The sequence below is a fragment of the Strigops habroptila genome, chromosome 5 (genome assembly GCF_004027225.2).
Source record: "Strigops habroptila isolate Jane chromosome 5, bStrHab1.2.pri, whole genome shotgun sequence".
Classification (NCBI taxonomy): Eukaryota; Metazoa; Chordata; class Aves; order Psittaciformes; family Psittacidae; genus Strigops; species Strigops habroptila.
The window spans coordinates 57022707-57039161 of NC_044281.2; the positions used below are offsets into that span (position 1 = coordinate 57022707).

The 16455-nt window shown below is 39.0% G+C and overlaps 1 protein-coding gene across 2 annotated transcripts in view; it reads left to right on the forward strand.

Moving 5' to 3' along the window:
• Positions 1–9505, forward strand: part of CNTNAP5 (contactin associated protein family member 5) — a 311837-nt gene extending 302332 nt beyond the window's left edge. For both annotated transcript variants that reach the window (XM_030487762.1, XM_030487761.1), the window contains one exon: positions 310–9505. In XM_030487762.1, coding sequence (XP_030343622.1) covers positions 310–506 — 197 coding nt within the window. In that variant the 3' untranslated portion in view covers positions 507–9505. The remainder of the gene's footprint in view (positions 1–309) is intronic.
• Positions 9506–16455: the final 6950 nt, after the last annotated feature.

Genomic DNA, 16455 nt, shown 5'->3' on the forward strand with positions numbered 1-16455 from the left:
TAAGCATACAGATCTGTTTTTCTTAAAACAAACACACTGACCCAACTTCCTGTGAAAGCAGAATTTGTCTGAAATTAGAACTCCATTGCATCAATTCTTGCTGCTTTAAGTCTTACTTCAGATGACAAAATAGAAATAAAAACTACCAGGGAGTGTGGGATAGAGACAGAATATTATCTACAGACTCACATCAATGATCTATCATATCCACTAGCTGTTGTGCATTGCTAATGTATTTTTGAGGTAACGGGGGTTTTGTTTTGGTTTTAATTTTTACTCTTCCTCTCCTTCCTTTTTTACCCTCTCCAGGTGTAATAGCAGTCGTGATATTCATCATCTTTTGCATCATTGCCATCATGAGCAGATTTCTTTATCAGCACAAACAAGCACATCGAAGTAGCCAGGCAAAGGAGAAGGAATACCCAGAAAACCTCGAGAGCTCTTTTAAAGCTGATATAGACTTGCAGAACACAGTGAGCGAGTGCAAACGGGAATATTTCATCTGATGGACAATGCAATTTCTTCTTACTCTTACTCCCCTAACCTTCCTTCCTTTATTCCTTTTTTCTTTTTGTAATTATTTTTTTTAAATATTCATTTTTTGCTAACTCCTTTTTCATTTGGAAAAGACCGCCCTGCACAGGAAACACTGACAACACAGTGCCTCATTCTGCACAAGAACCTGGCAGTCACAGTTTACTTCTGCAGCTAAAGAGACCTGTTAACTTACCCTACACGAAGTAAGATCCACATGCACACCTGGTTTCTGCTGTGGGTTCCTGGTTGTTTCAAAGTCCCTTCATTTATTTCTGTTTTTTCTCTGGAGCCATTTAATTCATCACTTTTACACTAGAGCTGGACTATGTAAAGTAGAGATAAAGTAGCTGAACACATAGCTCTGCAGATACTGGGACAGGATAGAGGGAAAGAATGAGTCCGAAAGGCCTGATCTATTTTACAGGCTTATTTACAACAATCATAAAGAACTGGCCAAATTCTCAAATGATATGATTTGATATATGTATCTATTGATTTCAATGATTAATTTATACCAGTTGAGAAGCTGGTATGAGGTAAGGAAAAATAAAACTGTCCTCATTAAGCTCCTTCCCACAACCTCCTGTCCTTTTACTGTAACTTTTAGGCTTATCAGTACTTTTCCAACAATATATATATCAACAATAAATGTCATTCCTATGCACTTCTTTCACCTCCATCTCATAAGGCTGGCTATGTAGACCCAACATACTCTAGCGTAACTCTAGCTGAAGCATGGAAAATAGTAGCTGGAATCTCCAAGGGTTTTAGGAAGCTGCTAGGATTTAGGTGCTCTATATTTGTCTGAAATGTTAAAAATGCAGCATATATCTGTTCATGCCATATGGAGGATTATCACACACTGAGGTTAAATACTGTTGCCACTGTGGCAAAGAAGTACATAGACAAGAAAAAAACAAAAATAGTTTAATCTTAAACATGAGTCACATTTTCTGCGAGTTCTAAAAAAGAAGAATAATAAAATCTACCTACTCAACTTCCCCTCCAAACTACATGAAAGATTGATTGGTATTTCATGTTTATAGAAATTGGAATATCTTCTCCATAGCTAAATAAAGAGAGGTCTGATGTCACATCTAAAAAGGTTAATATTTAATCAACGCTGTTTACAAGGAAGAACATTAGGGAGGCAAGTTTAAAAAGATCCCAAATACTCTACATTGAATTAATCTTCTCTCCTGTTTTTCTAAAAGTCATCTGTCCTTTCCTGGTTGGGAACAATACTGAAGACTCAAATCCTGCCCATTTTACTTGTGCTGCATGGTTTCTGTGTGAGGCTAAAAACCCCTTCTTGTCAGTCACAGACATCCTAAGGGAAAGAAGTGGAGAGATTTTTCATACCCTGCTTGTGTCTGTGTGGCATACTGCTTTCCCAGGGCTTCTGAAGAGTGTGTAGAATTTGCTGTTAAACTTGAAGGTTTCTGAAAGGAGTTAAATCCATTCAATGGCTAAGACAAAAAAAAAAAGATATTTCTTGCAATAATCTTAATAAGAATTAAGACAATTAATTGTGCAGCTGAATCTATTTCTTTGCCCCTTACACCCTTCTGAAGTCATCCTGGGGTTTCCACATGGCGACCCTTTTTACATGAATTAAAATCAAAGCAGCGCAGTATGAGGCAATAACCCACAGCAAACCAGGGATGAGGTTACAGATGCAACAGGTACTGTTTTTCCAGGCAGTGCATCTCAAAGGTATGTAGCTGGTTATTTTTTTGATGGGAGGAGGGAGGAATAAATAAATGGCAGTTTGGATATGGTGATTCTTCACTTCTTTCGGAAGACTTAATGAGAAGAGGCGTCTGGTGTAGAGAATGCAATCTTGGAATGATAATTGCTCTCAAGTGAAGAGGAATATGTGAGGCCAGCCCCATAACCAGAACTCTTAACTAAGCAATTTTATAAAACCATTTATATTGAAATTAGTATTGGTGCCATTCTTCCTAGACTGTGGTTAACAGCAGCTCTTTTGCCTCATGATGGCAGTTGGCATGATGCAATGTTTAATGATGGACTCACTAGCTGTGTTCCCTTTATGTTGCTCGATCTTTTGCAGTAAAATCCTAGCAAAGCAATTCTCTTCTCTCCTTCATTCCTTCCTTCCCCCACATAAAGCTGCTTTGTTTGGCACGGTGGGAGGAGAGGAATAAGCAAGAACATGGGCTCCTCTGCTCATGTTTGAGCCATCTTATCTGAAACAGCCTCTGTATGAGACATCTCTGAAGTCCTAATGTACTTCATTGGCTTTATGGAGAGTGAAGTAAGAAGGAGGGGAAAGCCCTAGCCAAACTAACAGATACAGATTATCCTTCTGCTTTCCTCCATGTTAGTTTCCAGAAATAAAATTACTACAAAGTGCAACAATAAAGCACAAAGTTGCTCTAGCAGAAGAGTAGCTGGAAAAGGGAGACTGAACAATGAAGCAGAGTCCTCTCATTTCTCAAGTGACTAAATTACTTTCAGCCATCTTGGGCCTGATTCTGCAAGACACTGAGCTTTCTCCAGGAGGATCAAGTTCCCATCTCCAACTGTAGGTATTAGTGTTGCTGCAAACATTTCAGATACAGGTCAGTGGCTCAGTCCTGGGCCAGAGAACAGGTGTAGTGGCATCCTGTGTGCAAGCTCAGACCCGGCAAAACAGTTTAAGTGGTCTGTTTGTCCATTTTTCCTTATGGTCATTTAATATAGCCCAGGCTGGTAAGGCTCCTTGAAAATTTAGCTGTATTGTTGTGTATCTGTAAAAAGAAAGAACTGCACATACATACATGCATGCATAAGTATACAGAAACGTGCAGCAATACCTATGGATGTAATGAGATGCGAATATTTATATGCTAAAGGGCTAGACAAATGAACACATTTGTATGGACTTGCGATTTAAAATCCTATCATCTTCTAAACCAGGATGTCAATATTATTCATATTAAAAGGTAGCTAAAAGATAGTGTATGAAGTAATCTAATGCTAATATTAACTCTGGATATTTTTTTATTTTGGGGTTTTTTTGGGTTTTTTGGGGGGCTTTGTTGTTTGGTTTGGGTTTTTTTTATTATGTTTTCTTCAGCAAGGGAATAATCTGATTTATTTCAGTGCCAGTTAAAGGCAGTTAAAAATATTTTTTTTAAAAACAGAAGAAATGCAATTTTTAAAAAAATGTACCAGCATTAAAATTGCTTTCATTTCCCACAGTTCAAATTAGACCTTTTTTCCCATCTAATATAAACAATTTGTGCTATTTTTGCTAAAATTTTTTTTTAAATGGTGGGGGTCTTTCCTTTTTTCTTTTAGCTATCATTCTAGATAACATTTTTCAGTAGACACAGGGTATAATATTTTTTACATATAAAATGTTAGGATTTATTTTAATGGAAAACCTGAGAATATAAAATAGTTTTTTAAGGTATTATTTGGTTGGTTGGGTTTTCTTCTCCCAAGACACGTTTCATAACAAAAGTAAGGGGCTGGTGGAAGCCAAGTCTCTTTTTTTCTCCTGGTCATATGGTAACGTCTGAAAATTATTACTGGTAGGCAGGGATTTTTATGCAATGAAATGTTTAAATCACTTAAATATGGAGTTAGGCACTGGAAATTCTTGTTTTCCAGAAATGACTTGGCCAGTAACAGCCATGCTTTTAAAGATATTTAGTCATGCAGAGTCTGAGTTGGATACCTAGAAGGACTGTCTGAGAATCCTGATGTTTGGCTATAGAAAACAAATGAAGGCTTTCTGTCAGAAAGCTAAATTCCACTAACTTTCACTGAGACATATGCTGCACCTGAGTGAAGTCTGGGCTTTCGAAGGAGTTTATACTTCTGAGGATGTAGACCAATGCTTAAGTGACTAAACAAGATGAATACTTGACTCTACTTAATTTCAGTTGGGTTTCTGCTTCTGTCTTGCTGTGAAATATTTTAAAATGCTACAAGACATTTAAATACTTTTGGAAGTTGAGTCCCATTTCTCTTTTGGAAATAAAATATTGGTCCTAAGTAAGTCACCTGTGTAATTTGCAGTAAGTATTTCATCTGTCCTTATTTACTCACTAGAGACAAGACAGAGTGAGTGCTTTGAGTAGATTTTTAGCATGTGCACTTCCTTTTATTTTTCTTGTTCTTGCTGTGGCACGACACTTAGGGCATATCTGCAGTGAAAACAAAACCAAACAACAGACAGGCTTTTTACTCACATTGGCTAAACCAGGATTCTCATGTGGGTGAAGGTAGCTGTGAAAACAAGCCATTTAGGCTGATAACAAGTGTTACCTAATTGTGTTCAGTCATGAGATTCCCCTGACACCTAAGTTAAAACCAATAGCAAAAAAAGCAAATATGAGATGATTTCTTTCTGCTTTATTTTGACCTGATCTAGCCAGACTTAACCCATCCTGTTTAGCTATTACTCAGTTTTCACAGCGTAAGTCAAATCCCTATTTTAATTAGATGCTTGTCTATATTAGCATTTAGCTGATCACATATTTAGCATATTAGGGAGGAGCAATCAATACATCATATAGTTTCACAATGATGAGGGGATATGAATCTTCTCCTAATGAAGTCAGCTATCGATTTTGCTGAACATAAGATTGAATCCTAGACCTATGGAAGCATTTGAAGATTGCTTTTATCTGAGTCCTTTGGGTTTGTTTCATTTTGCATTTGGTTTTACAGGCTACCTGGTTTACACTTGTCATCCAATCCTGTCCTGTGGTCAGTGAGGACAGGGCAAATATCTCAGATATCCTTTAAGATAAAATAAATCACTCTCTACAGCTGCATTTTTCTCTCCACTGATTATAGAGTCAGGGTAAGCTTCTGGCAATAGGTTAGCTACTTCTAGCAGAATTTGCCTACATATAGGAATTTTACGCTAGTCTTGCAGCTCCAGTAGACACATTTGCACAGGTCTTAAAAGAGACTTGGTTTTTATTGAGATGTCAGCTGGGATAAAGAATGGACACCTCCTTGCATCTCACATTACACTAGACATCTCTGCTTAGGAAATGTATGCATCTGCTTATAGCCAGATATGAAAAATACATGAAAAAAAGCACCCATTTGAGTTGGTGGCCATCCTACCAGTAACCTGCGGGGCATGAGAGAGGATTGCTCTCCTTCCAGTCTATTCTAGATCCAAGATCCAAAATCTATTCATTGCCTCATGTGAGAGCATTGACAGATAGTATACACGTAGGCAAACCTGCACAGATTTCATAATCTAGAGCTAACTCAGCCCCCTAAAATGCCTTTCTAGCCCTGTGTGTCTCACACCATTTGAGATGATATAGAGTATCTCTGCAGCTCCAGTAAAGATGCAAGTCTCCAGTCTGTGGTGTCTTGCATCTGCCCCAAGCCTAGCTTGTCTGATACCTGTTGGTTTTTCAAATTATAGTAATTGCCCATCCAGAACCCCAAAATTTTCTCTGAGATGAATCACTGAAAAAAATCCCATCTTCAGAACAAAATCAACCTTCCTTTTCTATTAGTGTAAGCCAATCAGTTGAAGTGTGTCTTTCACCTCAGCTTAACAAGAGTGTAACAGGAGGCAGAATTTGACCCCTTTGTGGTCCACCACCTCATGCCATTGTTGTTTGTTTCTGTCACCTACACAAAGCTTACACTGAAGAAGACCAGTTTCAGTTATTTTTCTGCACTGTCAGCTTTTCACAAACACAAAGGGATTTGGGGTTTTTGCCTTTTTTTTTTTTTTAATTACTATTATTATTCAGAAAGCAACACTTTGTAAAAGATTTGCACAAAAGCTAAGACCTTGCGAGGCTAAGACAAGTGCTATTTCAAAGTTTTCATGCAGTTTTTGTAATGCCTACAGTTACACCCCTGCCAAACCAAGGGCCTTATCCAGTCTCTTGAGGTTGATGGGAGGCCTCTTGGTTGACTACAGTTAGGGCTGCACCATGCCCTTGGGGGTTTTGGGGATGTTCTTCACAAGTTACTATCAAAGCTTCAAAGTATGATTTGTTCCTTTTGGTTCTGCACTTTACTGCACTTCCCTTCCCAATGAAAGTTCTCCATGTCCCCTTTTGGTGTAGGTGGTCCCATCCTCCATGCTCCTTTTGTACATGAAACTTATAAAAACACTCTGCTTTTGGGTCTGAAGTAACTTTTGTTTATTTTGAGTCATGCATATAGGATAATTGGGTATTTCTATGTATTGGTACTTAATTTTTGTGATCTTTTGCACTAATTTACTCTGTCAAATACAAAAACTGAAAAAAAAACCCCCACACTTTCTGGTGAACTGCCGTAATTTGTAAGCTAATTGTTTGTTGTTTGTAATGTACTGAGTCTACAAGCCGAGCTAAAGAAAGATTAAGGCAACAGTGTTGACAGTGTCACTCCATATCTAGTTAATCTCTGTTTGCTTTTTCTCTCCTTTATTTTTCACATGTGCAGCTATCAAATTGGTGGTAGGAAGCAGAGGATCTTGTGTTACAGTTCTAATTAAGGTTATGATTTTTCTCCTGACAGTTGTAGAAACCAGAAGTTCAAAGAAATTGCATGATTTTCAAAGTGATGGCCAGGTATTCTACTAGAAGGGAGACTGCACTCCACCGTGGAGATGTAGTCACCTATAAGTGGTGACTTGTAAGGGGGAATGGGAACATGAACTCTGCAAATTAGAGTTGTGATGACACAGTGCAAGAGGCAAAAGCTCTCAGAAAGTTTATGCTGTTGGAAACCAGGCATGGTAACCATCAGGTGGATATGAGGGTTTTAAGTCTTTTTCCACAATTCATTTTTGCCATGGAGTGAGTTACTAGTTAGCCTGCCAAAACATAGCTTTAATTGTCCTGATGATCTGTAAAGTGTAAGAGATGTGCTTCAAACATGTGAGAGGATTTCAAACCTCTGGCTGATGCTAATCTGAATCTCTCCAGTTAGAATTTCCCTGATATGCAAAAGAAGAGTTGGAGATGATTTCCCTCAAATAATCATAACATTTAATGAAATGTTGGGTACAACAGGTGATCCAAAGAATGGTGTTTGCTTAGAGACTCTCCTCTTCCCTTCCCTCCCTCACTTAGGATGCTTGTGGCAGCTTTTTTCTACTGACTGCTGTTCGCATTACACCATTATTTGCTTCTTGATATGCTGGTCATTACTCTCCTCATGGATTTCAATCCCACAACCCTCAAGAGTCTGTCTGATATGATTTCTGCATGGGAAATTACTCACTTTTGCATGCCCTTGTGGTTCTTTCTTGCATCATTTAGGCAAACCATTTTCTGATGTGTTTTGTCATTGCTGCCAATGCTGAGCAGATGTGTCTATCATCAAGAAAGAAAACTGATTGCTTCTGAGGTAAAGCTTGGATACAGGCAGTCAGAGGCTCAGATCTCATTCACGACACAGAGGAGTACTCAGACACCCAAGCCCGCTCTATGAAATTTCAGATAAGGTTAGGAGAGCAAGCAGGTACATGATTTTTCAGGCATCCAGCCATAAAAATATTTGCTCTGCAAGTTTTGCAAATTAAATATTTAACATAGACCATTGTATCGAGAAGCTAAACACTGTAGTAGCCGATCTGCTTTGAAGCTTACTTTGTGAAAGAAACAGGGCCAGCTTCAGACCTGGTTGTAATCCTGTTGAGGTCAATGTAAATACATCACAGATGAATTCAGCCTTGGATTGCCCTAGGCAAGGGCAGTGATGATCTCCTGCAAACTGGGGCTGACATATATGAATTCAAGTCAGGACCTTATAATCATCATCCCCTACTGCTGTCAACAAGAGTTGCAATCACTGCAATTGTGTGTGTCTCCTAGCAGAACTGTGGGTAAAACTTGAGAATAAGTCTTATGAGGAACCACTGAGAGAACTGGGGTTGTTTAGTCCGGAGAAGAGAAGGCTCAGGGGGGACCTTATCGCTCTCTACAATTACCTGAAAGGAGGCTGTAGTGAGGTGGGGGTCGGTCTTTTCTTCCAAGTAATAACCAAAAGGACAAGAGGTAACAGCCTCAAGCTGCGCCAGGGGAGGTTTAGATTGGATATTAGGAAATATTTCTTCACAGAGAGGGTGGTCACATATTGGAACAGGCTGCCCGGGGAAGTGATGGAATCACTGTCCTTGGAAGTGTTCAAAAACCGTGTAATATGGCCCTCAGTAATATGGTTTAGTGGTGGTCTTGGCAGTCCTGGGGTAATGGTTGGACTTGATGATCTTAAAGGTCTTTTCCAACCTAGCTGATTCTATAATTCTGTGATTCTATAAAGCAATGAACTTCAGCTCCACTTAAGCCCATGACATGACTTAAGTCACCTTCAGGAGTTTCTGGAAATGTGTGTAGGGGGAAGGATAGTCTGTGGAGGTGTGTTGCCAACCAACATGTGAGCCTACCCACTGACTTTGGAAGGATTTTAATGGAGTCCACACCTGGATGGACTGTGGTAAACTGTATTCTATTTAAAAAATGAAGGTGCCCTAAAAGCAAAAGACAAAAAAAAAAAAAGGCAAAAAGAGAAGCTTCCCAGGCTGTGAAAGCTGAGATTGAATGCTCGTATTAAAAAAAAATTGGCTCTGTCTACAGATGAGCCCTTCATCATTCATTTTACTTTATTCTATGCAAATTATATTAAATAAATCTCTCAGAACATTGCTCATTTCAGTAGCAAAACAAAAAAAAAAAACCCCACTTTTTTTTTCTTTTAATGGTCTGTTCAAGGATAATGCAAGAGTCTCTCAGTTACAGTAAAAAGCAAAATGGAGATTTAGATTATTCCCCTTTCACTGTCTGGTTTTCTGAAGAGAATTCCACAGGATGTTGCCTCAGTCCAAGTCAGTTTTGTAGACAATGTAACATGTCTTAACTGTTCGGGGATTGACAAAATTTAGCCTTAGCTTCTTTTGTTTTCTATGATTACTGTTGTACAGAAGAAAGACTTAAACTGTAAGTAATGTGTATTTAATAAAAAGAGACTTTTTGTATGATTTTGTGTGGAAGACAAATGCCTCCTCTTGTGTTTTTATTTTGTCTTCTAGCTGAATGGACATTAAAAAGTGCTGATTATGGGAAAACTGATTTTCAGGTGTTTACATGTTAACTCTAAGCCAGCAAATCTGACTGGGTATTAATAAAAGATGAAGTGCCCCCAACCTGGATTGATTTCAGCTATGGCTAAAAGTTATTGTTAGAGGATATCTGGTCATCACCTACATCCCTGATATAACTGATTAATGCTGGTTTGCAGCACCTATCCAGATGCCTTAAGAGGTTAAAAGTCATGTGTGGAGATGTCCTTTAGTTCTGGTTAGAAAACATGCCTAGTCATAACTATAGCTTTCCAGGTATCCATGCACACATACATGTGCACGCACACTAATACTCTTTCCCCAGCCTGCCATGTATAAACAAGTGTGTCCTGCTTCATCCATGTGTTCCCTCATGGAACAACCACACCTCTGGCTGTCACAGGGATCACACTTGCACACTGCCACCTCCACACATGTCCCTAGCATGATAAACTGGACCTGGCTGTCTTGGTGATTCTGCCTTGGCTTTGTGCTTTCAGTCTCACTGATTATCTTTTCCCTCTCCATGGAAACTGAGCACATAAATCTCTTAGTCTCCTTTGAAAATCACAGCCTTTGATACTATCGACCAAGAACCAGTAAACACTGACTTAGAAAATAGCAGTTCCTACTAAGTATAGATGAGAACTCTTTTTTTTTTTTTCCCTCAAGAGTTTCACGTGCTTGGATTTGGTGCAGTCTTCATTCTGAACTTTCAGTGCATAGACATTCTGTTTCAATCATCCAAAGGCTTTTATACTAGCAAAGGAGCTGTGGGTCTCATTATCTTAGGAACTTCTCTATGAGTCTTATTTTTAACACCGTAATTTCTGGACAGACTGCCATCCAAAAGGCAGGGCTAACAAGTGTTTATAGTCCTGCATGGAGGTGTGCTATCTGGCAGGACAGCTTTGCAGTACCTACCTTAGGGTTCTGCAGGCAACACTGTACAAGTGCCCATCTCACAGGGCTGATCCAACCTACCACAGGTGACCCAGTCCTCAACCAGCCATGCGGTATGCAGACACAAAAGCCATCCTACCCAGCATTACCCTCCTAGTGTGCCTTTGTTTCTGATGGGAGCCAGTGGGGCTCAGATATCACTTGACTTAGCTGAAACTTCAAGTTACAATGAATTCCACATCAAGTTACTTTTCTCAGGAAAAAATGAAGAAGAAAGAATATAAATCTTCCAGCCTTCTACTTTCATAGCTAACAGAGCAGGAACAGTAACCTTACGAAGGCCTGTAAGGATAGTACTGACTCCTACAATTTTATTTTTAATCCAACCCTTGGAAACTAAGTTTGTGTGGCTTACAGTCTGGAAATGTTGCTGGACTTGTTTTCTGGTTTTATGAGTGCAGAGAGATATTATTTTTATTTTCTTCTTGTTTAACACCTTCGGTGGCTGCATTAGCCTACCCAATGACTTTTTTTTTTAATTCATTATGCCTCTTTCTTCCTGAACTCTAATGTGATAAGTTAAAGATATTGTTCAGAAGGTTGCATTAAATAATTTCACTACTGTAACAGAAATCTATTTGGTGGCCTGGCAAAACATCAATTGCAGTTTATGACTAGTTAGTAAGGTTTGGAAGAGGGGGACATAACACCATGCTGGGTTGTCATCAAATCTCCCTCTTCCTCAGCAATTGCTGTCCTTTTCTATTAGGCAGAATTAAAATAAAAAAAATTAAAATAAAAAAAAAAATCACCTTTTTTGCAGCATCCACATGAGCAGTAAGAGTTTCATGTTAAAGCTTAAGTCCTTCAACCAAAACCCATTGACACCTGTATATAGGTAGATATCATTAAGAGAGCGCTTCTGTGAAAGAAATGCAGGAGAGTCCTTCTATAGTTAGCTGTGGTATTTTTTGGCTTTTTCCCCACAGCATGAGTACTAGGCTGCTGCAGTCAGTGATGATTTTTCTATACTTGTTAGCCTAGCAAGAAATCATAGAAAGCAGCCACACAAGGTCATACTGTTCCTCCAACCCTCCATGGCGGTGATGCCTGTATTTTTAACTCTTCTTAGCTTGAGACCATTGCTAGCTTTTTCTCAAAGCCTGAGCTAAATAGCCTTTGCCTCAATTTAAGACCATTACAGCTCATCTCATTCCCAAGGGAATGGAAAGAACAGCTCGATCCCTTCCTGTCATGCAACAGCCCTTTTTCTCTTTTTAACAGCTATATTATCTCTCCCGCTCCCCACACACTTCAGCCTTCCTTGTTTTTGGACAAACCAACCCCACTTCCCCTATACCTTTTCTTGCATTTCTATAAACCCTATATAATTACAGAAAGCAGTCTGATAAGGACTTGATGCTTAGTTTTACCATCTGTGGTGTCAGAATTCACTGTAGCATAATTAATCTACAGAAGATTTTTTTTTCCTCCTCAAAATTTATTTTCCTCAGCCCTAATCCATGCACCCCTCTCTAACAAAATGTCATCAGACCTCTGCAGTGATGTGGGCAAAGCCATGCTGCAAAACCAAAACACTCACAAGGCACCAATATTATGATCTAGCGCCTACTACCAGCAGCTCACACACAGCAAGTATTACTGTGGCAAGAAATTCAATCGTGTGATGGATTACAGTGCTTCTGCCTCATTAGGAGGTACAAAGGGGTTGCCAAAAGACCAGTTGTCCAAACTTTTTGTTTCTTAGTTCATTCCCACTTAGTAAGCTGTTGGGCAATGGGAAATTAGGAACTGACAGGTCTGGCAGAAGATCTCTGCTGTATACTTTACTTAGTAAGGAGACGATGTATAAGTACAAGGTGGCTGCTGGATTTCTGCCATTGCTAAGGTACACCTACAGAGGAAAAAAAAATCTTCAATGTGGAAGTGAAGAGGATATTTTGTGTGTTACAAGTTGCATCATAAAATAATGTGTAACAAGCAGGACAGAGCAGGAAATGAACAGGATCTGATGGAGAGAGCATGTGGTTGATGAATGTATGAAAGGCAACAAGCTGCTACATAACAAATGAAAGATTCAGCATGAAATAAATAGTTCAGCTTCAATAACCTAAGCTAGCAGTCTGCTAGCAAGTTTATATGGTTTAAATGAAGCGTTTTTTCCTGAATGAAGGATGGTGCACTTGAGCAGAATATTGGCCTTAGGGTAGGAATATGAGTGATAACAAAAGAAGTGAAGCGTACTATGTACTTTTTGCTTCCATATGGACATCAGTGGTAGGTGGTGGTCCTAGGAGCTGATGCCTAAAATATCATACTTCCACTGACTAGTGCTGGAGATGGAGTGGAAGAAAATAACTGGCAGCTGAGGAATTTGCTATTTCTTTTAAATTTTTTATCCCACCCTAAGTCTTGCTTACAACCTTCTATTCTTTAAGGCCATCTCACACCTGAATTTGGTCAGGGAGTGAGTGAGAAAACCAGGAACAGTTTCTCTACTGAGTTCTCTCAGTCATAATAAGGCATGGTAAATAGTCACACGGCCAGGACCTCAGGACTTCTCTGCCCCAGGATACATCTGAACCCATATATGAGTGTTGTCTTCCATGGATAGGATATGCCTGAACTTTATGCAAAAGACTGATAAAGACCCACAATTAAGGCACGTTTTCAGGATATGTACAAACACACACACAGAGAATTCCCTGTTCACACCAAGTATAGCCAAGGACTAGGCTGCACCTTTCAGGCCATTCCTCTGCTCATGCAGAGGAACATCAGCTTTATTTCCTATTGCTGCTGATGCCCAAGATGGAGGAGCACTTCAACCCATAGGGTAATGCAAAAATCTCCCTTCATTAGTTCACCGTGTCCTCCTAAAAGACTGCAAGCTGATGTGAAAACAGAAAGATACCAGCTTCCCTTTGGGAGGAGACCATTTTAAAAGCAATAGAGAAAAGATGATGTTGCGGCTTTGTCTCCCCCGCCAACACTGCCAAGAATTCAGTAAATATTGAAATAAGAAAGATATCGCAGAAGGAAAGGATTTTTATTTTTCATTTCAAGAGCAGACTGCTGTGCAGGACCCTTACAGTCTGATCCAGAGGCTGCTTCTCAGCATCATCAAGTTGAAAAACTGTAGCCAAAAAGGAGAGGCTATAAAAGGGACTCCATCTATCTGCAGGGGCAGACAATGGTCCTGGGGTCTGAAACCCAGCACATCACTTTGGGACATTACTGTGAGAAACAAAAAGGATCAGTCACTCCTCAGGTGCAATATTGTTTTATATATACATATATGTCCATGCACATATAAACAGATAAAATACATACACCTAAGTATGTATGTGTATATATATGTATGTATATATAAATATATATCTTTACACATATGTAAATCCCCCTCTGGTGTAGGTTTCCACATTTCAGCCAGTGAAAAGCCCCCTGATCCTTATTTTTGTGGAATAAGATTCCTTCCTTCACAGCAGGAGGACCTGGGTTTGCTGAGGCAAAAGAAGTGCTTCTTGTCTCTTATCCCATGAAATATTTAAAAGCCTAAACTCCACTTGCTGACTGGCACTAAATGCCCACAAGGCTCAGGCATTTGGGAACAGAGCTCACATGCTGAGCTGCTGACTCCAAGTACAAAAAGGTTAAGGGAAAGACTGACTTTGGAGGCTGCTTTGGATCTAAGTGAAACCTGGGATTAATATGGTGGGTATCTAAAGAAATTGAAAACCATTCTTATGATGGCAATAATGAGGACAGTTAGTGAATGTATTATGAGCCACTAAAATAGGAGATAAAAACTGATGAATTAGCTGATACATAAATATCATGATGATGATGTTGTTCAAAAGGCTTCTTTAGATTTTCTTCAGCCATTATCTTTGCTGTGCCAGTTGTGACCCAAGCGTGGCTGCTGCCCACTGCTGAGGTTGATGCAATTAAAATAAATAATAGACAATAATTAATAGCAATATTTCTTTCCATTAACTTGCTTGTCAAGACATAAATGTAGGTGTCCTCCTTTGAAAGCTGAATCCCTCCAACATAACATCAAGCTGCAACAACTGCATCCATGTCTGCACATGCATACACACATTCGCAGAGCGTATACTTTGAAATACACGTTTGTACACTTTCAAAACATGATCTCCTGCAGTGTGCAGAGCTTTGCAGTGCAAGTGCCCATTTTAGTTAAATCTGTACATTTTCACACACAGGCACAAAATCGAGTGAAGTCACAATTCTGCCAGATAACCCTCTGATTTCTGGAACAGCATGAAATCTGGATGGAGTTTCCTTTTGTATTCTCAGTGGAAAAGGCTGAGAAGGAGGAAAACAGGCTTGCTCCTAAGCATCTGCACCTTATGGGCAAAAACAAATTTCAAAGGAGAACTGCCAGAAGGCAGATTTCTCAGAGGTATGGTGATAAGGGAGCAGTTCAGGTCTAAAGAGGCATTGAACTAAAAATAATCAGCATAGTTAAAAAAATATTGAACAGATGTTTTTCACAGTTGATGTTCACCATATACAGGCTGGAGCTATTGACATTCAGGCAAAACAGTAAAGCTGACTGCTTTTCAAAAGACTTGCACCTGGGCTGTCAGGGCACACTGACATTTCAGTGCAAAACTGTTTCCTTCCTTCCTTACCGCTCCACCCTGTCACTACTCATGTGCTTCAGAAGCCTTTAAGCTGTTCATCAGTACCTGAATCAAAGTCCCAGAAAATCAGCAGGAATTTTTCTGAAGACTTCAACAGGTCAAAACTATCTTCCAAGTGAGTCAGAAGGGAGCTCTTCTTTTCACATTGCTACAATCCCAGCAGCTTTCCTGTCGTTAGCCAGAATCATCAAACAGTCCAGATCCTCTCTTTCAGTATCTTCACATTTTTACAGCTTACTCCCATTCAAAGTTGTTGAAAACTGCTCTTCTGGAGACACTATGTTTTAGATTTTATTTTCATATTACTTGCATGAATGTTTGTGTTTATGGTTTAGTTTGGAATATTTTGGTTTTGGTTTTTATTTCTTTATTTTTGTATATAAATTTTCTCTACTGCTAAATAGGTATCTTAACTTCCTCCATCTAACCAAAAGGTCTTTCCACTAGTTTGCACTACAGACCAAGCTATTCAGAACAAACAAATTACACCATAATAAATTCCTTCATAGATCATTGGAATTATGCTAGCAAAGAATTACTTACTTGCCCTTCACCTCATTAGCATCTTTATAGTAGAGTTAACTAATGCAGTGTATGGGCCAAATTCACTAGTAACTATTAAGGACTAGATCACCTTGAGAACTCTACATTTATATCATTATAAACCCAATGAAATTTAATGCTACTTAGAAATGAATCAAGCTCAAAATTTCCACTGATTAAAGCCCAGTTACACTTTGTAGTCTTCTGACAAAGTTCTGGCTGAAATAAAAAAACATTGAATAATAAATTATTTTCTACCTCCTGCATTTCTTTATCCCTGGGGATCTCGGAGAAATCTAGCTTGGATTTTTTGTTATCGTTTTTCCTCCCCTTAAGTCCCCAAAGCATTAATTAACTGCTTGTATTTTTCTCCACAAAATATAATAGATAGTGACGCAGTTTGTTAACACAGCTAGGGCATTTATCCCAGAACTAGCATCCCTTGTTATTAACACATAGCTTCCATGGGATTACAGTTACTGTATTACCTTCTAAACCATTACCACAATATCTCAGCAGGAATTTCCCCAGACAATTTATTATCTTCACCTCAGATTTTTTTTTTGAAAGATTATCATCACTTTTTCAGCTTTGTATAGTTTTCTATAGGTGTCCTCTGAACGCTGAGAACAGTCTCGCAACATAACATGCATTTATTCTCACCTTCATCCTCCAGAGAGATGGCCAATTCTCTCTATTTGCTTACTTCTGCCATTATTCATTTTTCTT